General features: G+C 42.6%; 2 protein-coding genes across 2 annotated transcripts in view; both read right to left on the bottom strand.

The window, feature by feature from the left end:
• IGSF10 (immunoglobulin superfamily member 10) overlaps positions 1 to 14,704 on the bottom strand; it is a gene marked incomplete at its 5' end in the record, with an annotated part of 36,549 nt that extends 21,845 nt beyond the window's left edge. Inside the window, 4 exons of the mRNA XM_081087425.1 lie at positions 2,309 to 2,699; positions 11,467 to 11,596; positions 13,644 to 13,838; positions 14,655 to 14,704. Of these exons, the coding sequence (XP_080943551.1) occupies positions 2,309 to 2,699; positions 11,467 to 11,596; positions 13,644 to 13,838; positions 14,655 to 14,704 (766 nt within the window). The remainder of the gene's footprint in view (positions 1 to 2,308; positions 2,700 to 11,466; positions 11,597 to 13,643; positions 13,839 to 14,654) is intronic.
• Positions 14,705 to 18,445: 3,741 nt separating this feature from the next.
• LOC308515427 (prothymosin alpha-like) lies at positions 18,446 to 22,814 on the bottom strand (the record flags this gene model as incomplete). Its single annotated transcript, XM_081086019.1, has 2 exons — positions 18,446 to 19,308; positions 22,617 to 22,814. The coding sequence occupies 2 exons, from the start codon at positions 22,812 to 22,814 to the stop codon at positions 18,970 to 18,972; spliced, it is 537 nt and encodes a 178-aa protein (XP_080942145.1). The 3' UTR covers positions 18,446 to 18,969.
• Between the last annotated feature and the right edge of the window lie 907 nt (positions 22,815 to 23,721).

The raw sequence follows: 23,721 nt of genomic DNA, 5'->3' as shown, positions 1-23,721 counted from the left end.
TACTGCTCACACTCACAGATTGCTGATCCCTGAAATAAGTTTCAGTAGGAAACTGTTCAAAATCCTTCACTGTAAAATCTTCCTTTTTTTTTTTTTAAAGTATAAACATTTTAGCCTAGGATTCAGCACTCCCCCCAATTGGTTTCAAAACACCTTGCATCTACACTGACCCTATGCCAGAAAAACTGGGCCATTCATTGCCCTCCTCATGAAACTTATTATCTGCCTTTATGTATAAAGCAGTGTCTTCATCCCAAATACATTTTAGAAAAAGATCTGAACTTCAGGCTTCTGCTTTTTTGAGTTTAGCTGTGTGACCTGGGTGGTAAAGAAAATAATGATAACACACTTATTGCGTGCTGATTTCATGTCATACATTGTGCTAAGCAGTTTGTGTGCTACTTTAACTATTCTTTCCAGTTATTATTATTATTCCTATAGTGCAGCTGAGAAAATTGAGGTATAAATGTTAAGCTGAAGATACCTAACTTTTCTATGCCTCAGTTTCCTCATCGATAAATTGAGGATTATTGTGAGCATTGAATAGAAAGCAACTAGCACAATGCCAGCACAAACTGAACGCGTTGCCTCCCTGCTTCCTCCTCTCTTAGTTGTTCTTTTCCTGTCGATGTATCTTTCATGCCCTGGCCCAATTTCTCTCCTTTTTAATCAGGGCAGAATAATTTTTACTAACTTTGAGCTTCTATAGAACAAAATCTTCAATATAACTGTTTGATGTTTTACATTCATAGCCTGATTATCTTTTTATATATTTAGCATATTCACTTAGAAGATTCTAAACCCCTGGAAAGAAAAGAGGGTGTTTATTGGCCTAATATACCTCACAAAGCTCAGTTAATTATTTTTTATTAACTTTTAAGTACTTATATTAACTGACTACATACATACATATATGACTGTATACATATACTTGTATGTGCCACGTATTTATATATTTCACAGCAGTAACTTTAAACATTTTCCTCTTTTCTCAAGCTTTCAACCTTGACCCCTTCCTACCACCTCCCTCAGGCACCCCTCCCACCACTTCATGAAGGAGGAAAAACTATCAGATATGATTCCTCCACCAGACCTAGGAACTCACCTACCTCTGTGTCTACCTAGTCCTCCTTTTTCCTCCTACCTCCTAAGGAAAACCCCTTCAGCTATGGTTGGACCTCTTGTCCCCCATCTTCCCAGGGCATTTGCTCAGCTCGTGATCTGCTCCTTCTGCAGTGTTGTCACCTTTCACCTTGGACATGCTCAAGTCCCTCTCCTATTTGACTACATGTTTCCATCTGCCTGCCACCTTCCTCCTTCCCTTCAAGCCAAACCTCTCCAAAGAGTAGACTGCACCCTCACCCCTGACCTTCCCCACATGGCAACCCAGTTCTCATCATTCTTTCCAAAGTAAACAACCATCCCTCTTTGATGATGAAATCAAGGGGTTCCTTTCAGTCATTACCTTATGGACTTAAGAATGCAAGGTCCATGAAGGCAGGAACCTTAATCTGTCTTGTTCATTTCTGGATCCCTATATTCTCGGTGGCACACCGGTTTATGATAACTGCTTGCTGAATGAATGGATCTTTCATTCTTCATGGTAAATTATCCTTTCCCCATCAAAGGACATTTCATACCCTGATTGTTTTCTTTTCTGTAACCCACTAGAAGTGTGGTTAGAGCAGAGACAGTGCCCTTGGTATTTCCATCACCTACCACAGTAGATTAATACCTTAAATCAGGGGTCCTCAAACTATGGGCCGTGGGCCACATGCAAATACAAATATTGTATTTGTTCCCATTTTGTTTTGTTTTTTTTACTTCAAAATAAGATATGTGCAGTGTGCATAGGAATTTGTTCATAGTTTTTTTTTAAACTATAGTCCGGCCCTCCAACGGTCTGAGGGACAGTGAATTGGCCCCCTGTTTAAAAAGTTTGAGGACCCCTGCCTTAAATAGAGTTGGAACCTTAAATAGAGTTCCAAGAATTATGTATTGACTGAATGACTGGAAGGACGATAAGAAGAGGAAGGGTTTTTATGGCTATGGTATAGGGAAGAATAACACACACACATTTATTATTTCCCCATTTACCAAAAGCCAGAGGTAGTGATTGGATCGTCAACCTTTGAAACAATGAGCAATTAATTCATGAAAGAATTAAGAGAATTTGTTATTACTGAATTATTATTTAGGCTTTGTTTTTTCACATCTAAATTACCTTGGTCTCCTCACTTACTGGTAAAGCACCTCCAGCCAGGTTACTTCTATTGCATTAGGACAAAGACATAAATGGTATAGATACCTGGCTTCTCCTGTATCCAGTCAGACAACCATTTTAAATGACAGTCACAGGTCCAGGGGTTCCCATGAAGATAGAGGCTTTCCAGATCAGGCATATAGGAGGCCATGTCTTGAGGGAGGGAGCTCAGAAAGTTATCAGACAAGTATAGGTACTTAATAAAAGATGTTTTAAATATCTGGAGGTAGCGCAAAGAGACAAATGTGTCTGGATGGAGCTTAGTGAGCCTATTTCCTTCCAGGTGTACCAGTCGGAGAAAGGTGAGTCCATAAAAAACCTCTGGGTTTATGAACTCAATATTGTTGTGGTCGATATGCAAACGTGTTAAGCTCCTGAGGCCATAAAAAGTATCCTTCTGAAGCTTTCGGACTTTGTTATAGCTCATTTTTAAGACCTAAGAATAAAAAGAACATTTACTTTGTCAAAGGAATGATCACAAAGGGAAAAGCATATCAATAAAACATATGCTGAGATTAATATAATGCAGTGGGTGTACCTTGTTTGAGTCTTAATTCAAGCAAATTAATTACAAATTAAAAATGAGACCATCAGATAAATTGAACACACAAACATTTATTATACTAAGCAATTGTTATTAAAATTTTAAGAAACCAGAAACACCAATTAGAAAGAATATATGCACATCAGTGTTCATAGCAGCACAATTTATAATAGCTACAATTTGGAAACAGCCCAAGTGCCCATCAGCAGATGAGTGGATTAAAAAGCTGTTGTACGTTTACACAATGGAATACTACACAGCTGTAAAAAAGAAAGAACTCTTACCATTTGCAACAGTATGGATGGACCTGGAGTGTATTATGCTAACTGAGATAAACCAGTCAGAGAAAGGCAAGTATCACATGATCTCACTCATATGTGAAATCTAATGAACAAAATAAACCAATGAACAACATAGATCCAGAGACATAGAAGCATGGAAAAGACTCATGAATTTCAAAAAGAATGCAGGGGTTGGGGAATGGGTGGGGAGTAATTGACCAGGGAATTTATATGCATACTAGAGGCCTGGTGCATGAATTTGTGCACGGGTGGCGTCCCTCTGGGTGGCCTGCAGGGATCAGGCCGAAACCCACAGTCCAATGCCGCCTACAGCTCCTACCTGCCATTTCTGCTCATCCTGGCCCCACTGTGCCTGCCGTGGGCTCGTTCCCAATTAGCCCTGATTTGGAGAGGCTTGCGCTACCACAACAGCGCTTGCCAGCCATGAGCCCTGCATCTGGTGCCCTCCCAAGGGGAGTGGCCTGCGGGATTGGGCTGAAAATGGCTCTCCAACATCCCTGGGGCATCCTGGATTGCGAGAGGGTGCAGGCCAGGCTGTGGGACCCCACCGGTGCATGATCAGGCCAGGGAGGGACCGTGGGAGGACTCCAGAGTGTGTGTGGCCCATCTTACTCAGTCCCCATTGGCCAGACCCCAGCAGCAAGCTAACCTACCAGTTAGAGCATCTGCCCCCTGTTGGTCAGTGCATGTCATAGCGAGCTGTTGAGCAGACTTAGCATATCATTAGCATATTATACTTTGATTGGTTGTTCGGTTGTTCTGCCATTCAGTCTATTTGCATGTTACCCTTTTATTATATAGGATATGTCTAGCCCATGGACACAGACAATGGAGTGGTGAAGGCCTGAGAGAGGGGAAATGGAGAAGGTCAATGGGGAAAAAAAACCACAAGAAATAAAGGGACATCTGTAATATTATCAATAATAAAGATAAAAAACATAATAAAACAGATATAATAATAATATTGTGGTTATTTTTAAAAGATTCCTTAAGCTTGGGATATGTATTGAAGTATTTACAGATGAAACCTTGTGATATCATGGATTTTGTACAAACAATGCAATGAAATGGAAAAGATGTGAGTGAAGGTACAGGGAAAACCATCTGATATGTTGATAACTATTGAAACTTGGTGATGCTACACTGGGGTTCATTTTCTTATGCTACTTTTGCATATAATTGAAAACTTCCATGCTAAGAATTTTAAAAGTAGCTTGATATTTCATGTAAATTTAAGATTTGTTAAACCTGAATTTTTCATAAATATGTTGATTTTATTAATTTATTTCTCACATTTATAATGGTTTTCTTTTTAATTAGTTTTTATTTTTAGTATTATTATTTTTTATTATTGACTCTATTACAGATGTCCCCCATTTCCCCTCCCTTCACCCACTTTTGCCTCCCTCCATTCTGTCCCCATTACTCTCAAGCCTTTGTGTCCATGAACTAAGCATATATGCATATATATTCTTTGAAAGATCTCTTCCTATAAAGGTGTTATTGATACATGATTCACATGCCATAAAATTCACCTTTCTAAACAACTCAGTAGCTTTTAGTATAATCACAGAGTTGTAGAAACATCTCCACCATCTAATTTTAGAAAATTTTCATCAGCCCAAAGTAAAAACTGATACTCATTAGAAGTCCTTTTGTGCATCCTCCTTGCCATAGTAAACCACTAATTTACTTTGTTTCTTTGGATTTGCTTGGTGTCAACATTTAAAATAAATGGTTTCAAAAGAATTGGAAAGAGAACAACAAGAAAAACCTAGAGTAAGTAGAAGGAAGGAAATAATAAAGATTAGGGCAGAAATAACTGACTTGGAGATATAAAAAAACAAACACACAATACAAAAGATCAATGAAACCAAGAGCTTGTTCTTTGAAAAGATAAATAAGACTGATGAACCTTTAGCCAGATCCATCAAGAAACAAAGAAAGAGGACCCAAATAATTAAAATCAGAAACAAAAGTGGTGAAGTAACAACTGAACCACAACAATACAAAGGATTATAATAAAGTACTGTGAACAACTATATGCCAACAAGCTGGGCAACCTGGATGAAATGGAAAAATTCCTAGAAAAATACGATCTCCCAAAACTGAATCAGGAAGAATCTGAAAACACAAATAGGCCACTAACAATTGAGGAAATTAAAGCAGTAATAAAAAAGCTCCCAGCAAACAAAAACCCTGGTTCAGATGGCCTCACAGGGGAGTTTTACCAAACAGTCGAAGAAGAACTAGCACCTATGCTCGTTAAATTATTTTTAAAAAATCCAAAAGGAAAGAACATTTCCAATCTCTTTTTATGAGGCCAACATTATCCTAATTCCAAAACCATATAAAAACACTACAAAGAAAGAGAACTACAAGCTAATATCCCTGATGAACATAGATGCAAAAATCCTCAACAAAATATTAGCAAATCAGATCCAGCATTACATTAGAAAGATCATACACCATGACCAAGTAGAATTTATTCCAGGGATGCAAGGTTGGTACAATATTCACCAATCAATAAACATGATATATCACATAAACAAATTGAAAGACAAAATTACATGGTCATATCAATAAGCCAAGAAAAAGCATCCAACAAAATCCAAACCCATTTTTTGATAAAAACTCTCAACAAAGAATGAATAGAGGTTTCAAAACTCAACATAATAAATGCCATATATGACAGGCAACATTATATTCAATGGGCAAAAACTAAAACTATTTCTCCTAAGAACAGGAACAAGACAGGGATGTCTGCCTTCACCACTCTAATTCAACACTAGAGGCCTGGTGCATGAAATTTGTGCACTGTCAGGGTGGGAGAAGCCCTCAGTCCAGCCTGTGCCCTCACGCAGTCCAGGATCCCTCATTCCTTATCGCTCGTCTGCTCACTGCTCCTTATCACTTGGCTCATTGCTCCTTAGCGCTGCCGCAGAGGCGGGAGAGGCTTCCACCACCACCGCTGTGCTCGCCAGCCATGAGCCCGGCTTTTGGCTGAGCGATGCGCCCCCAGTGGGAGTGCACTGACCACCAGGAGGCAGCTCCTGCATTGAGTGTCTTCCCTCTGGTGGTCAGTGTGCATCATAGAGACCAGTCATTCTGGTCATTCTGCCATAACGGTCGCTTAGGCTTTTATTATATAAATAGTAATGGAAGTGCTAGCCAAAGCAATCAGACAAGAAGAAAACATAAAAGCATCCAAATTGGAAAGGAGGGAGTAAAACTCTCATTATTCGCAGATGACATAGAAAGCCCTAAAGATTCCACCAAAACACTATTAGATTTACTAAAGGAGTTTGGCAATGTAGCAGGATACAAATTAACACAGAGAAATCTATGGAATTTTTATACACCAATAATGAATTCTCAGAAAGAGAAACCCAACAAATAATCCCATTTACCATAGCAACAAAAAAATTAACATACCTAGGAATAAACTTAACCAAGGAGGTAAAAGACTTATACTTGGAAAACAACAAACATTGAATAGAGAGCTAGAGGAAGATATAAATAAGTGGAAAAATATTCTGTGTTCATGGTTGGTAGAATCAACCTCATCAGTATGTCTGAACTACCCAAAGCAATCTACAGATTTAATGCAACCCCTATTAAAATACCAACAGCATATTTCATAGACAAATACTCCAAAAATATATATGGAACCAAAATAGACCCCAAATAGCCAAAGCAATCTTGAGAAACAGAACAATGTGGAGGAATCATAATACCAGATATTAAGTTATACAGTGGGGCCTTGACTTACAAGTTTAATTCATTCCGTGATGGAGCTCATAACTCAAATTACTCGTATGTCAAATCAAAAAGTGAACGAGTGGGACACGTGATGCTGGGCTGATGTTGTGGCGTTCACTGTGACGTTCACTGCACCAACTAGTGGTGGGGTATCTGAAGCTGGCTCGTAACCCGAATTTTAGCTCGCAACTCAAAGCAAAAAATTGGCCGAGAGATGGCTCGTATCTCAAAAAACTCGTTAGTCGGGACACTCATAAGTCAAGGCCCCACTGTACTACAAAGCCATTGTAATAAAAATAGCCTGGTACTGGCACAAGAACAAAACAGACCAATGAAATAGAACAGAGACCCCAGAAATCTACCTAAGCCATTATGCTCAATTAATATTTGACAAAAGAGGCATGAACATAGAATGGAGTCAAGATTGTCTCTTAAATAAATCATATGGGAAAATTGGACAGATACATGCAAAAAAAATGAAACTAGACCACCAACTTACACCATACACTAGAATAAACTCAAAATGGATAAAAGACTTAAATGTAAGATGTGAACCCATAAAAAACCCAGAAGAAACCATAGGCAGCAAAATCTCCGGTAGCAATATGTTTACCAATACATCTCCTAGTGCAAAGAAAATGAAGGAGAAAATAAACAAATAGGACTACATCAAAATAAAAAGCTTCTGTACAGCAAAAGAAAACATCAACAAAATGAAAAGGGGGCCCACTATATAGGAGAACATATTTGGCAATGATACATCTGATAAAGGGTTAATATCTAAAATATATAAGGAACTCATACAACTTAACAAAAAGATGACAAACAATCCAATCAAAAAAGGGGCAAAAGATCTAAATAGATACTTCTCCAAAGTGGACATACAGATGGCCAAGAGACATATGAAAAATGCTCAAAGTCACTGATCATCAGAGAGATGCAAGTTAAAATGACGAGGTATCACTTCACACTTGTTAGAATGGCCACCATCAACAAATCAGAAATGACAAGTGCTGGTGAGGTTGTGGAGAAAAGGGAACTAGTACACTGCTGGTGAGAATGCAGACTGGTGTAGCCATTATGGAAAACAGTATGGAGTTTCCTCAAAAAATTAAATATGGAACTGCCATTTGACTTAGTGAGCCCACTTCTGAGAATATATCCTAAGAAAGAATGTATGTACCCCTATGTTCATAGCAGTTCAATTTATATTAGCTAAGATCTGGAAATAGCCCACATGCCCATCAGTAGATGAGTGGATACAAAGGCTGTGGCACTTTTATGCAGCATGGAATACTATCCTATGTAATAAAAGGGTAATATGCAAATGGAGCCTAATGGCAGAATGACCGGGAACTACTGGTCGCTATGATGCGCACTGACCACCAGGGGGTAGATGCTCAACGCAGGAGGTGCCCCCTGGTGGTCAGTGCACTTCCTCTCCTGCCTCTGCAGGAGACTAACAGCTTAGGCCAGCCGTGGGCAAACTATGGCCCGCGGGCCGAATCCGGCCCGTTTGAAATGAATAAAACTATTGAAATAAAAGACCGTACCCTTTTATGTAATGATGTTTACTTTGAATTTATATTAGTTCACACAAACACTCCATCCATGCTTTTGTTCTGGCCCTCCAGTCCAGTTTAAGAACCCATTGTGGCCCTCGAGCCAAAAAGTTTGCCCACCCCTGGCTTAGGCCCACTCCCCACCAATGGCTCTCGGGCTGCCAGAGGGAAGTCTGACTGCAAGCTTAGGCCTGATCCCTCAGGGAACAGGCCTAGGCTGGCAGGTGGACATCCCCTGAGGGGTCCAAGACTGCGAGAGGGCACAGGCCAGGCTGAGGGACACCCCTGAGTGCACGAATTTCCGTGCACAAGGCCTCTAGTGCAGCAATAAAAAATAAGGATCTCTTACCCTTTTAGACAGCATGGAGGGCCTGGAGAGTATCATGCTAAGTGAAATAAGCCAGTCAGAGAAAGACAAGTATCACTCATAAGTGGAATATAATGAACAAAATAAACTGGTGAACAAAATAGACCTAGAGACATAGATGAGTGGAGCAAACTGTATAATCTCAGAGGGAAGGTGATGGAGGGTGTGTGGGTAGAAAGAGACCAACCAAAGAACTTGTATGTATATATACATAAATCATGGACACAGACAATAGGGGGGTAAAGACCTGGTGTAGGGGGTGGGGACAGGCTATAAGGGATGAATGGGAGAAAAAAAAAGGGGCACATGTAATACTTTCAACAATAAAAAGAATAATAATAAAGAAAAAATAATATAAAATAAATGGGATCAAGAACATGTGGTCTTTTGTGTCTAGCTTTTATTTTTAATTTGCCTGATATTTTTAAGACCCATCCATGTTTACCATGCATCAGCCCTTCATTTCTTTTTATTGCTGAATAGTATTTCATTATATACATGTAACATATTTTGTTTATCCATCTATCAGCTTATAAACATTTGAGAAGTATTATATTTTTTTGGTTATTATGAGTAAATTGATTTTAATTTATTTTGAATTAAATAGTTTTTGAATAAGTCAATTGTGTGTGGATATTCTTTAACTTCTTCTTCAATTATTAAGCATATTTTCTATACAAAAAAAGACAAAGAAATGCTAGTAAAAACAATGGTTTCTCATAATTTTTCCTGATTGGACACAATCTGTCATTTTTGTTGAGAGTACTTTTCTGGAATACCAAGTTCCCTGATAAGCAAAGACAAACTAAATTGGGAGTACAAGCTCAATCTCAATGGTCCTCAATATTTTGTTCAAGGGCTGGTGGCAAATATATATGTGTGGAGAAATTAATAAAGAATATGTATGCCATCTAGTCCTCTGAACACATATATTCCAAATAAAGCCTGAGTAAGTCAAATCAACAGAATCCCATACCTGGATTGACTTCTAAGGCTTTACCTAGCTCTAGTGTAATGTCAAAGGCTCTATGCACATGGCATTTTATCTTTTACTAGAGGCCTGGTGCACAAAATTTGTGCACCGGTGAGGTCCCTAGGCCTGGCTGGCGATCAGGGTCGACTGGGGCCAGGTTGATCAGGGCTGGGCTGGAGAGGAGATGATGGTCGCCGAGCCGGGTGTGGAAGAAACAGGCGCCAGACGCTGATGCTGCCATCATCAGTGCCCTGCCACTGTGCTGTTTCCCGCCTCCCCTCCCTCCTTCCCTCACTGTTGTGCCACCACTACGACAGACAGGTGGTAGGCTGATCAGGGCCTGCCAGCCGGGGGGAGGGATGGGGCACGGGAGGTTGGCCACAGCCCTGAGGAGGGAGCCAGCCCTCAGATCCCCTGGAAAAGGGGCCACAACCATTGCCACCCACTCCCTGTTGCCTGTCCCAGCTTAGGGACCAGCCCCAATCAGGTGACAGGGCCTGCAGGCCTGGGAGAGTGACCACAGGAGGTTGGCCAGCTACGGGGAGGTTGGCCGTGGGAGTGCACTGACCACCAGGGGGCAGCTCCTGCGTTGAGTGTCTTCCCCCTGGTGGTCAGTGCGTGTCATAGCGACCAGTCGTTCTGATTGTTCCAGTCATATATATATATATATATATATATATATATATATATATATATATATTAGTAGATAGATAAGGATGTTACTGACAACTTATTTTATTACACTGTATTTTATCAGAAGCATTGGGAGACAGATTTAAAGTCAAATGTGGTTGTGTTTCTTCTGAACAGTACTAATAGTTTTATTATCATTTATTAAAATTAATAGATGCCATGAATTGTGAACTTCTTGAAAGCTCAAGTCCTACTTAATGTAGACATGTTAATCTATATGTCTGCCTTTCACTGTGCTCCCTCTGATCTTGTCCTCAGATTTGTTTTACCTTGTACTTCCTCACCTACTGGAGTGATCATTTTTACAATACTTAACACACATTCTTGGAAGTCTCCACAACTTTTTAAAGTTTTTTTTTTTTTAACAAGGTAGGGCATAAGTAAAGTGAGACTAAAAGAGTATATTGCTGTATAGAAAGCCAACTTCTAAGATAGTAATTATATTTTGGAATCTGATTCAGTTCCAATATGAACATGACTAGAAGTAGCCTTTTAGGATTAAATTTTAAAGGATTAGTGCCCAGCTGGCATGGCTCAGTGTGTGAGTGATGACCTATGATGCAGGAGGTCACAGTCAAATTCCTGGTCAGGGGCACATTCATGGTTGTGAGCTTGATCCTCAGTGTGGGGCATGCAGGAGGCAGCCAATCAATGATTTTTTTCTCATGATGGATGTTTCTATCTCTCTCTTCCTTCCACTCTGAATATATATATATATATATATATATATATATATATATATATATACTTAAAAAATTAGTAATCACTGGGTATTAATATATTTTCTACTAGCTTGCGGTATGAAAACTTGCATCAGAATTTCTTTATTATTCTAATTTCCACATACTGTTGCATTAAAAAAGAAAACAGTTCTTTGACATTCTCTCATGATGTCTACTTCTAATTTACAGAATGTTGGTTTTTTGGATGCTGTAGGAACAGGCAGTTTTTGGAGGAACATCTTACCTCTTTAACATGCCCCTTTCCCGCCAGGTCTCACCTGCAAGGCCTGCAAATCTGAGAAGGTCTTAGCCGGGATTGTGTGAATGCCATTGCTGTGCAGCATCAGTAATTCCAGCTTATTCAGGCCGGAAAAATCTATTTCTGTCAGTTTGACCAAACTGTTGTACCTGAAATACAAATGGCATTCTAGGCATAAGCTAAGCCTGTCAACTCAAGTTCAAATGTCAAAGCAAGAGCCAACATATGCATACACGTGCACACACACACACACACACCGATGCCTCTCTTGTTGCACCTGTGCTCTAAGAAGATAACCCAGTGCTTGAAATATTGAAATTTACCAGATGCCATAGAAGGTCTACCCCCCACCAACCCTTGCAGTCTGTTACAATCACCTGATTCATATTCCCGGAACATGCTACATTCCTTCTCACTTCAAACCTCTAGGTGTATGCTGCTCCTTCAGGTTGGTCCCCACACCCCTTTGTGAACATTTTTAAGTCCCAGCCCATTCTTTCATTGCATGTTCCCCTCACTCTCCCAGGTGGAATTCATCATTATAAAGTAGTGACTAAGAAACCTGGGCTCCGAAGCCAAATGATTTGGCTGTGATTATGTACTCAGGCACTTGGTGGTATTAGGAGTGTCCCTGAATAAAATCAGTAACCTTTCTTTGCCTCAGTATGCTCATTTGTAAAATACAAATACTCCAAAGGGGTTAGGAAGATTAAATGAGCCCAGCCGGTGTGGCTCAGTGGTTGAGTGTTGACCTATGAACTAGGAGGTCATAGTTTCTATTCCTTGTCAGGGCACATGATAGGGTTATGGGCTCGATCTCCAGTGTGGGGCATGTAAGAGGCAGCTGACTAATTATTTTCTCATCATTGATGAATCTCTCTCTCCCTCTCCTTCTCTGAAATCAATAAAAACCTATTTTTTAAAAAAAGAATGGCACTTTATAAACTTAAAAAAAAAAGATTAAATGAATGACTACATGAAGAGTGCTTAGCTCAATGCCTGGGTAGAGAAAGCATACAATTAATGGTAGCTATTATTGTCAGTGATTGTTCCTAAGTTCGTTTGCTGTATTATGGTTCTTATCAAGTTGTACTAAATGTACATCTGTCTTCTCCCTTTAACTGTAGTTTCTAGCCCTGGCTGGTGGGGCTCAGTTGAACATGGTCCAACCAAAAGGTTGTTGATTTGAATCCTGGTCAGGGCACATGCCCAGGTTGTGGGCTTGATCCCTGGTAAGAGGCATGCAGGAGGCAGCCAATGGATGTTATGCTCTCACATCAATGTTTCTCTCTCTCTCTCTAAAAATCAGCAAACTATTAAAAATACCTCCCCCCCCCCAAAAAAAAAATCTATGGCTTTTAGGAATTAATATATATTTTCTTCATTGAATCCCTAGTACCATCCATTGTGTTTGGCACACATTAAGTTCTCACTAATGTCAAATAAATTATATTAAGTTCAAGTACACATATGTTCATATAGTTGCTTATGAATTTTAAAATTATAGCCACCTTTTGGTAGATTTAATTAGGTATGCATTTTAAAAAGCAATTTTAAATAAGTCATCTTGTATGGAAAAAAACCCAAGGGCCTTCAAAAAGGACCTAACCTATGTTTCACACATATCTTTTATATATAGAAGGACACTCCTAGCTATCTTGTTATCTCTTACTGACATATCATCACCCTAGTTCTTTTTTTAAAATTTATCTTTACTGTTGAAAGTATTACAGTGTCCTTTTTTTTTTTTTTTTTTTTTTTTTACCCCACTGACCCCTCCCCTGCACCCCAGGCCTTCACCACACTACTGTCTGTGTCCATGGGTCATGCATATATGCATATAAATTCTTTGGTTAATCTCTCCCCACCCACCTCCACCTCCCTCTGAGATCCGTCAGGCCATAACCCTAATTCTTAACAAGAGCTATATTATTTTCCAGTACAAATGTAGCCAAAATGAAGCTTTTCTATAGCCACAGGCCTGGAGACCTACCAAGAGTCACTTCAGGTTCTAGAACTTTCTTGTAATAAAAGTTTATGAGTTAAATTTTCTTATTGGCCCAACAAACTTAGAATCCTCATGCACTCATTTCAGAAGAGAAATATTATTACAATTGTGGTTCATTTCCCAAAGTCCTAAGTGTCCGGGAGACAATCCCTTCTTGAGAAGGGGACAGGACGAGCGCCCCCACGCACCCTAAATTGATACGTTCCACATTGGGCGGGATGCTGTCGGGGATGGCCGTCAGGTACCGAAATGTGCAATGCACCTCTGTGGGCACGTAGCAGGCACAGCGGCGAGGACAGGCGCTGCCCCCGGGAGTGGCCACCAGGCAGATCACGGAGAGGGAAACCAGCAAGCAGGCGATTCCTCCGCCTTTTACTTTCATTCTGAAAAACATCACAGCTCGAAGTTGTAACTATGGGCCCAGTACAACCACACACAGTGACTCAGGCACCCTCAGAGGCCTTCCTGACGGGTCCTAAGTGGCCAGTTCTCTTTATAACTGTTATGGTGGAACTCACACTGTCCAAAGCCACAGTGTGCTGGCCTCCCTTGGAACTTTGTGATCAAGTGGCATTTTACTGTTGTGAAAATTCCTTAGTAGCTTTTCACTTGTTCATAAAATGCAGCAACCCCTATTACTTAAGGATGCATTGAAAAGACAAAAATTTATACCATACTAAAATATTGTGACAACTGAAGTACATAAGGCTTAGTTTCCTGTTTCTACATTAGCTTTTTGGACTAACTTTAACCCTTTGAGTGCCAACCAATATCCTAGGAACTATGCTGAAATTGCCAAGGCATTTTTTGCTGATTTTACAGCAGTTTAGGAAAAAAATTATGAATCGCAAGTAAATGAAGTTACATATTCAAAAACTTAAGGAAACCTTTACTACATTGGCATATTTAGCAATATCATCATCACTAATAAAAGTAGACTTAGAACTGGACGCCATTTCGAAGCTTTGATAGCGCTCCCAGCACTTTTGGCAAAAGACAGGAGCGCAATCGCTCTCCCCGGCACTCTAGGGGTTAAAATCTGATCATAAAACTAATACATGCGTATGATAGAACATTTGGAAGCTGTAAAGAAGTAGAAAAAAATTAAAATTCTTGCCCTGCCTGGTTTGGCTCAGTAGATAGAACATCAGCCAGAGGAGTGAAGGGTCTTGGGTTCAATTCGGGTCAAGGACAGGTACCTTGGTTGCAGGCTGCATCTTCGGCCCCAATTGGGGTGCATGTGGGACATAAACAATCAATGTGTCTCTCTCACATTGATGTTTCTCTCTCTCTGTCTCTCCTCCTCTCTTCCACTCTCTCTAAAAATCAATGGAAAAATATCCTCTGGTAAGAATTAAAATTTTTTTTTAATTACTTATATTCCCACCACCCAAATATAATCATTAACATTTTGCTGGATACCCTCCAACCTTGTATATATATTGTGTATATATTCCCATGTATGTGTATCAAACAAAATTTTGTAACCCTTTTTATCACTAAATGTATAATACAGGTTGGGGCAAAAGTAGGTTTACAGTGTGCATATGTGAAACACAGAGTTTATCCTTGCATTATCATTTATTATTGTACTAGAGGCCCAGTGCATGAAATTCATGCGGGGGGGGGGGGGGGGGTCCCTCAGCCCAGCCTGCACCCTCTCACAATCCAGGACTGCTGGCTTACAACTGCTCACCTGCCTGCCAGCCTGATCACCCCTAACCACTCCCCTGCCAGCCTGATCAATGCCTAACTGATTCCCTGCCGTCCTGGTCGCGCCCAACTGCCCTTCCCTGCTGGCCCAGTCACCCCTAACTGCCCTTCCCTTCAGGCCTGGTCCCCCCCCCCAACTGCCCTCCCTCCCCTTGCCCTCCCCTGCAGGCCTGGTCCCCCCCCCCCCAACGGCCCTCCCTCCCCTGCTGGCCTGGTCACCCCTAACTGCCCTCCCCTGCAGGCCTGGTCCCCCCCAATTCCCCTCCCCTGTGGCCATCTTGTGGCAGCCATCTTGTGCCCACATGGGGGTGGCCATCTTGTTCAAGGGTGTGACAGTCAATTTGTATATTACATCTTTATTATATAGGATTATTTTCTATATGAACAACTGTAAACCTACTTTTGCCCAATCTTGTATTGTGTTTTCATTTTATAAACCTCCCTCAAGAACATTTTTATGAGATGTAATAATCCACTGGAACAGTAAATAAATCTATTTCTAATGTGCCCTTAAACCTTGCCCAAAAAGGCACGTTGCACATTGCCAAATAATGACCGTAAGCAATAGTGACTGGCTGGGCAGGTGTGAGCCTGGCCCGGGCATTGCATGGCCACGCTGCCCCCCAAAGGCATGATGCTGTCTGCGTTTGCTCTGCTTAGAACATCCCTCTGCTGTTTCCTTGTTCCCGTCTCCTCCTCATGTGAGCCATGGGAGTGGGGGAGCATAACCAGGGAAGAAATATTAGTATGCTCAGCTTGTTGGAAAATGTTATCTGTAACCCACATGTGGGGCCAGCCCAGGAATCCAAACCTTATTTTCTCCTGAAATTCAAAACACACAGGGTTGCAATAAAATCTTTATAATGCTTTTCAAAGAAATGTGACCTTCACAATTTAAAATCTCAGAGTTCCTTAGAATAGAATCATTTCTTTTGGATTCTATCAGCAACTATCCTTTAGCCATAAACTATGCTAGAAACAACATGGATGTTACATTACTTTATCTTCCTATCGATTTAAAGATAATGGAATCAGTAGAATGAAGCCCAAATTAAAATTTAATATAGGACTAATCTCACCACCACTTTTGTCACTGGGACCATCTGGTTACAATAGTTATAAACAACTGTGTCTGACAGGAGGCAAAATTTCCATCTTCTTTTCCTTAGATGAACACAGAAAGGAACAGCAGGAGGCAGGTAATTCTCTTGCTCAGCTAGAACACAGAAGTGGGTGTGCCCACAGATGAGCTATTTCAAAGAGAATCAAAATTCTAAGAGAACATGACTTGTGGATCCACAAAGTTCAACCTGACGATGTAGGTAATGAAACTGAAGTGGACAATACCTGGGCTCTTCTTTTCTGGTCCTGAATCCTCTCCTGTCACAGACGTTGACAGAAAATCTTCCCGGGAAATGGAGAATTATGTCCAAACCTGAAGGGGGTTTGCTCCCAAGTGAAGGAGTGGCTTCAACTTTCTGGCTGGCAGCTCAGGAGCAACGCTCTGGAGGGACCTGCAGGCACTCCCGCACTTCAGAGACTGCACGCTTCCCTCGGGATAACTTGTCACAGAAACAAAAGGCAGGGGAAGTGTTTTTTAAATATCCTTGCTCCTCCCTCAGCAGTGTGCTTTAATTCTCCTTGCAGCTGTCACTTAAATGTAACTAATCCTATCACTCCATTTTACCCCCAGGTCCCAGGAGTTTCTCCTTAATTCATCTTTTTTGGACAAACCTGTCATCTGTGAAGCAATAAGGATCTCCACCTACTGATGAATCTGCTCAGAGTGTGCCTTTTGCCCGGCATCAGTCATTTGAAAAAGTGACTTTGCCCACTTTTCTTTAATCCTCCTCCCTCTTCAGGGCTCCCTCCCATCCCCACCGACCCTCACTGCTCCCAGCCCGCGGGGCAGCACGACTCCATACGTTCCCACGCCGAGACCCTCGCAGCCTGTCGGTCCCCCTTCCCGGGAAAGGAGTGGCTGAGCGCTCACCTCTGCACAGGGCACCACATGGGCGGGCGCTGTCCGCAGTGTCTGCCGCTCAGCCGCCTGGGTCGCAGGGACTTCCCAAGCCGAGGGAAGAGGCGGGGCTGGAGGGGGGTGACGTTGACTGGTGTGTGGGGACTCCGCCAGGGCTCCTTGGCACAGGGATGAATAATGAGCCATGACTATTTCTGAGAGCGCGGTTCGTGCTTGCCTCTGTCCATCTCCCTCTCATGTCCAATTCCCGGGATTTCTCAGGCTTCCGGCCGGTGGCAGGGCGTCTCAGTGGGGGCGCGGCCACACCCACCTTGTTTCCCTCCACCTGTTGACAGAGGGGTCTTTTGGGTTTGCTTTAATCACCACCGGCTGTCCTTGGTTCTGTGGCTCCCCGAAGTTTTTTTTTATTTAAAGTTGAATTTATTGGGGTGACATCGGTTAATAAGATTATATAGGTTTGGGCTGTATCGTTCTATAATACATCATCTGCATATTGATTGCATTATGTGTTCAACACCTCAGATCAAGTCTCCTTCCATCACCATTTACTCCCCCTTTACCCTCTTCTACTTCTCCCCACCCCTTTTCTTTCCAGTAATCACCATATTATCTGTGTCTATGCGTTTTGTTTTGTTTTTGCTTAATCCCTTTACCTTTTTCATCCAGCTCCTAACCCATCCCCTTTGACAGCTGTCTGTCTACTCTCTGTATATATGAGTTTATTTCTATTTTGTCTGTTATTTTATTTTGTTCATTAGATTCCACATGTAATTTAAATTATATGGTATTTGTCTTTCTCTGACTAGATTATTTCATTTAGCATAATAATCCCCAGGTCCATCCATGCTGTTGCAAAGGGTGAGAGTTCCTTCCTTTTGATGACCAAGCTAGTATTCCATGATGTAAATGTACCACAGCTTTTTTACCCACTCATCTACTGATGGACATTTGGGCTGCTTCCAAGTCTTGGCTATTGTAAATAATGCTACAATGAACATAAGGATGCATATATTCTTTTAAATTAGTGTTTCGGATTTCTTGGAATATATTCCCAGAAGTGGAGTTGCTGGGTGATAAAGTAGTTCAATTTTTAATTTTTTTTTTGTTTGTTTTTGTTAGAACAACTCAGCAAAATAAAATTCCTGTTTATTGTGGACAACATTGTTTCACACATACATCGAACAGGCCAAAAAATAAAAAATAAATAAACAGCAATTTCATAGACAAAAAAAAGGGAAAAAAAGAAACCTTTTTATCTTTGGCCTTTTTAACCATCTCATACAAACCAACTACTTATAGTACAGCTAAGTACATACACAAAAGTTACTGGAATGCTCGGAATAAGATTGTTTTTTTGTTGTTGTTTTTGCTTTTTTTACAAGGTTTTTTTTCTCCTTTGAGATTATAATGAACATGGTCACACCACAAGTAATGTCAGAAGTAGGACAGAGAATGCTCCAAAGGCTGGTTTGGTCATCCCAAGAACATTAAAAATGGCTGACCCCTAACAATATGTACAAAAATATAAAATGTAAATAAAAAATACAAACAAATTTTCCTTTTTAAAGTACTTTTAAGAAAAAAAGCAGAGCAGGGCCTTGGAAGTTTTGGTTCTTTTTTCCTCCCCTGTTGCAAATTCACGTTGTGGTTTTGGTTGGGTGGTGGAGAGTGCGTGTCATCTGCAGGTGGCGCTGCCTGAGGTGGGTGGGTAGGCAGGTGGGCGGGAGTCTCTACTCGAAGGTGACCACGGTTAGATTCTGAGACAGGAAGTGGAGGGTGAATAGGTCACGGAGGCCTTTAACTTTTCCTTTTTTTGCTGTCTAGTCATCCTCATCGGTCTTCTGCTTCTTGGTGTCAACATCATCATCCTCATCATCTTCAGCTGCCCGTTTGCCTGTAGCTTCCTCAGCCTCCTCATCTTCATCTTCATCCTCTTCCTCACCATCACCTTCCTCTTCCTCCTCCTCCTCCTCCCCTCCTTCTTCCTCTTCTTCATCTACCTCATTGTCAGCCTCCTGCTCCCCATTTTCCTCATTAGCGTTCCCATTCGCAGGTGCATCTCTTCCATTCTCTGCCTCCTCCACAACTTCCTTCTTCTCCTTTAAGTCCTTGGTGGTGATCTCGGAGCGTGTCTGACATGGTGGGGCACGCCAGTGATCCTATGCAGCGGATTTTTTTTTAAAAAGCGAGAGTTGGAGGACTCTGGTGAAGAAGCTGCCAGAGTCCGCGGTGGTGGAGGAGGCGCGCGGCGGAGGTGGTTGCAGCGAGCGGAGAAGGAGCCACAGGAACAATGCAAAGATGGCTTTTCAGAGCAGCCAGTCTCAATTTTTAATTTTTTGAGGAAACTCCATACTGTTTTCCACAGTGGCTGTACCAGTCTGCATTCCCATCAACAGTGCATGAGGGTTCCCTTTTCTCCACATCCTCGCCAGTACTTGGCGTTTGCTGATCTATTGATGATGGCTCTTCTGGCAGATGTGAAGTGATATCTCATTGTGGTTTTAATTTGCATCTCTCTGATTAATGATGTTGAGCATCTTTTCATGTCTATTGGATATCTTTATGTCCTCTTTGCAGAAACGTCTATTTGGGTTGTTCGTTTTTGGGTTTTTTTTGGTGTTGAGTTTGTAAGTTCTTTCTAACTTTCTTGAAGTTCTTTCTGCAGTTTATATTTTTCTGTTTGGCCCACTTGGAGAAACCTCTCTTCTGAAAGTGATTATCAGAGAACTGGATATAAATGCTATTGTTTCTGTTTGGGGAGCATTTCCTGGCCTCATCTCCACCTCCACCGTCCAGGAAGATAGCCTACAGAATTGCCCCTAGCAACTCAATCCTGGTGCAATTGCAGACAGGGTTCCCCATATTTTAATTACTTACTTACTTAATTAATTAATTAATTAATGTAATTAAAATGACCTTTTACTCCCTCTAGTTGTACTGCAGTTAAGCTTTTGATGAGAATTTGGAACAAATGTTTTAGGGCAGTGGTTTGCAAGAGGTGGTCCTGGTACCAGCAACATCAGTATCACCCTGAACTTTGTTAAAAATACCAGTTTTCTGACTCAGTCCCAGACCCACTGAATCAGAAATTGCAGGTTTAGGGGTCTATGTATTAATAAGCCTTCCAGATGATTTCCATGCAGCCACATTTTGAGAATTGCTGGCTTAGGGAAATAATTTCTTACAATGAAAACAGCTCATACTAGTATTTATTGAGGTTTTACTCTGTGGCAATACTATTATAAGCATTTTACAAATGCCAACTCATTGAAACTTTACAGCAACACCTGAAGACCATTTACAGGTGAGGCACATAAAGGTAAGTGACTGATGTGTCTGGGAACTCCACGAGGGCTCTGAAGCTTGTAGGTAGAGAGCCAACGTGGATTTAAACCCAGGCGGTCTGAAACCACAGACTGAACATTTAACCCAGAGCTGTGGATGCTTCACTTGTCCAAACATTGGGAATGTCTCCTACCCAGTGGCTAGGCATCCAAGTGATTTACTAGTACAGTTAGTAATAAGGATGTTGGGTACAAAGGTAGAATTATAGAATCAGGGACTCAGAGTTACAAGTAACTCTAGAACATGTGTGATAAGAACATGCTCTTTAGCTCTGCAGAGCTGACATGGTTTTAAGTCAAAGATTTACATGTGATATCCCAACTTGGACGCTTGCTTTGGAAATATGACATATTTGTGGGTCTTTGGTATCCAGCTTTTCTTTCAAAGCTCTTTGGCAACCAACCTCATGGCTTCATATTCTTTAGTCCAGTGGTTGGCAAACTCATTAGTCAACAGAGCCAAATATCAACAGTACAGTGATTGAAATTTCTTTTGAGAACCAAATTTTTTAAACTTAAACTATATAGGTAGGTACATTGTTATTAACTTAATTAGGGTACTCCTAAGGCTAAGAAAGAGCCACACTCAAGAGGCCAAAGAGCCGCATGTGGCTCGTGAGTCACAGTTTGCTGACCATGGCTTTAGTCAATTTCTAACTGAGGTCTGGATCTCAGACTCCTGCTACAATGAGTCACAGAAAGAAGACTGTGACATGTTATACTCATGTTCCCAGGGTTGGTACTGGGGTCATTTTTTTTTACTGTCAGTTTCAAAAAGAACTCTTGTTAGGAATGTTCACTTGTTTTAAGATATTTTTATGAGAATTTCTACACCTACTTTGTGCTAGAGTTCTCCATGTATTTTCTACTTTTCATTTAATCTGCCAGAATTACTAGAAATTTGGGAGGTAATTTGTGACGAACTCTAATTCAGTTTGTCCTATCCTATATAATAAAAGGGTAATATGCAAATTGACCCTAACAGCAGAATGACTGGGAATGACTGGTCACTATGACACACACTGACCACCAGGAGGCAGACGCTCAATGCAAGAGCTGCCCCTTGGTGGTCAGTGCGGTCCCACAGGGGAAGCTCTGCTCAGCCACAAGCCAGGCTGATGCCTGCCAGCACAGTGGTGGTGGGAGCCTCTCCTGCCTCCTCAGCAGCACTAAGGATGTCCGACTGCAGCTTAGGCCTGCACCCTGCTGGCAAGTGGACATCCCCCGAGAGCTCCTGGGCTGCCAGAGGGATGTCTGACTGCCAGCATAGGCCCGATCCCCTTGGGGTACGGGCCTAAGCCAGCAGGTGGACATCCCCTGAGGGGTCCCAGACTGCGAGAGGGCACAGGCCAGGCTTAGGGACCCCCCCCCCCAAGTGCAAAAAATTTTGTGCACTAGGTCTCTAGTCTATATATATAATAGAGAAATATGCAAATTAGCCCAGACGCTATAACGCAATGACCGAACAGCAGAGACCTGTGCAGCCGCAGGCTCCCAGTGCCGCCAGCCCCCCCCCCCCCCCCCCCCCCCCCGTGGCCAGCACACCCACGGGCCTGGAATAATGATGCATTCACAACGAGCCCAGAGTCACTGCACAGGGGACTGTGGATCAGGGGGGCTGTGGATGGAGGGGCTGCAGATTGGGGGGAGCTACAAATCAGGGGCCTGCAGATCAGGTGGGCTGCATATTGGGAGGGCTGCAGATCGGGAGGGGGGGGGGAGCTTTGTACCAGGGGGGCTGCAGATCAGGGGGGTTGTGGATCAGGGGACTGCAGATCAGGGGCCTGCAGCACTAGGGACCCCAGCTCTGAGCCCAGAGCCTGGCCACAGGGCTGCAGCTGTGGCTGCACTGCCCAGCAGGGAACCCCACAATCTGCCCCCACAGACTCAGGAGAGCCAACGGGTCCGTGGGGACAGCCAGGAAGAGGCCTTGCCTGGCACCCTTTACTCCGTGAGGAGGGCCCTGTGGATGGGAGTTGGGGGCCAGACTGTGACCAGCGATCAGTGTTTGAAGAGGGAACCTTCAGCCCCGTGGACTTTCTTTCCCAACGAAGCTCTGGCTCCTCCTTGCACTCGGGCCCTGCCAGAGGGCCATGCCGGGCCTGCCTGGCCGCTGCTCACACCCACTGGTGTCTGCAGTTCCATGTGGGACCGTGAACCGTGTCTGAGCCACTCCGAGGTGGAGCCCACATCATCTCTTTAAAGTTTTCATTTTTGCTGATCAGACCTTTGCCTTCTGAGGCGGCGTAGAAGCCAGGACAGTGGGCGCAGTGGAGCTTGTAGATGGGCTCCCAGGGGCTCCCTGGCTCCGACGGCTTCATTCAGAGAAGGCGCCCCCTGCGCACCGCTCACCTCGGCCTGAGGGGAACAGCACAGTCACAGTGACAGGCATGTCCCCAAAGCTGCTCCTGAACCTCGCTCTTCCTCCCTTGTCTCCCAAAGCCCAACGCAGCCTGTGGCCAGACCCGCAGAGGGTTGGCTGGTGCCGCCAGCGCCCTCTCCAGGGCCCTCCCCAGTACCAGACAGGACCAGGCAGCAGGGGGGTGAGGCTGGCTTGGGGTAGACTTAGCCCCTGCAAGCTGTGTCACAGCAGATCCTGAGCAGCAAGAACTTACCAATAGGGATGTTTGTGCAGGTATTTTAAACAACTTCCACTTTTAAAACTGAATTGAAAAGCATAGATTGTTGCTCTAGAGAGCAATGCTTCAGTGGGACCCTGAGGTCACGTTGGAGGTTAGAACCAAAAGTTACATGATAGCAAGTGTTGGCGAGGATGTGGACATATCCGAGCCCTCACACACTGCTGTCGGAATAAAATGGTGTGGCCGCTCCTCAAATGATTAATATCAGTCACACAGGACCCTGCAACCTGCCACTCCAATGTATACAACCAAGTGAGGCAATACAACATTCTAAAAGTGACTGGTGTTGCCCTGGCTGGTTTGAGCGTCAGCCTGCAGACTGCAGGGTCCCGAGTTCAATTTTGGTCAAGGGCACATGCCTGGGTTGTGGGCTCGATCCCCAGTAGGGGTTGTGCAGGAGGCAGCCAATCTATGATTCTCTATCACTGATGCTTCTCTCTCCCCCTCTCCCTTCCTCTCTGATATATATATATATATATATATATATATATATATATATATATATACACACACACACACACACACACACACACACACACACACACACACTAATAAAAGGGTAATATGCTAATTAGACTGGGAGACC

The sequence above is a fragment of the Myotis nattereri genome, assembly GCF_964212035.1.
Source record: "Myotis nattereri genome assembly, chromosome: 3".
NCBI lineage: Eukaryota > Metazoa > Chordata > Mammalia > Chiroptera > Vespertilionidae > Myotis > Myotis nattereri.
The sequence above is the reverse complement of the archived record's forward strand: the minus strand, read 5'-3'. Positions and strand labels throughout refer to the sequence as shown.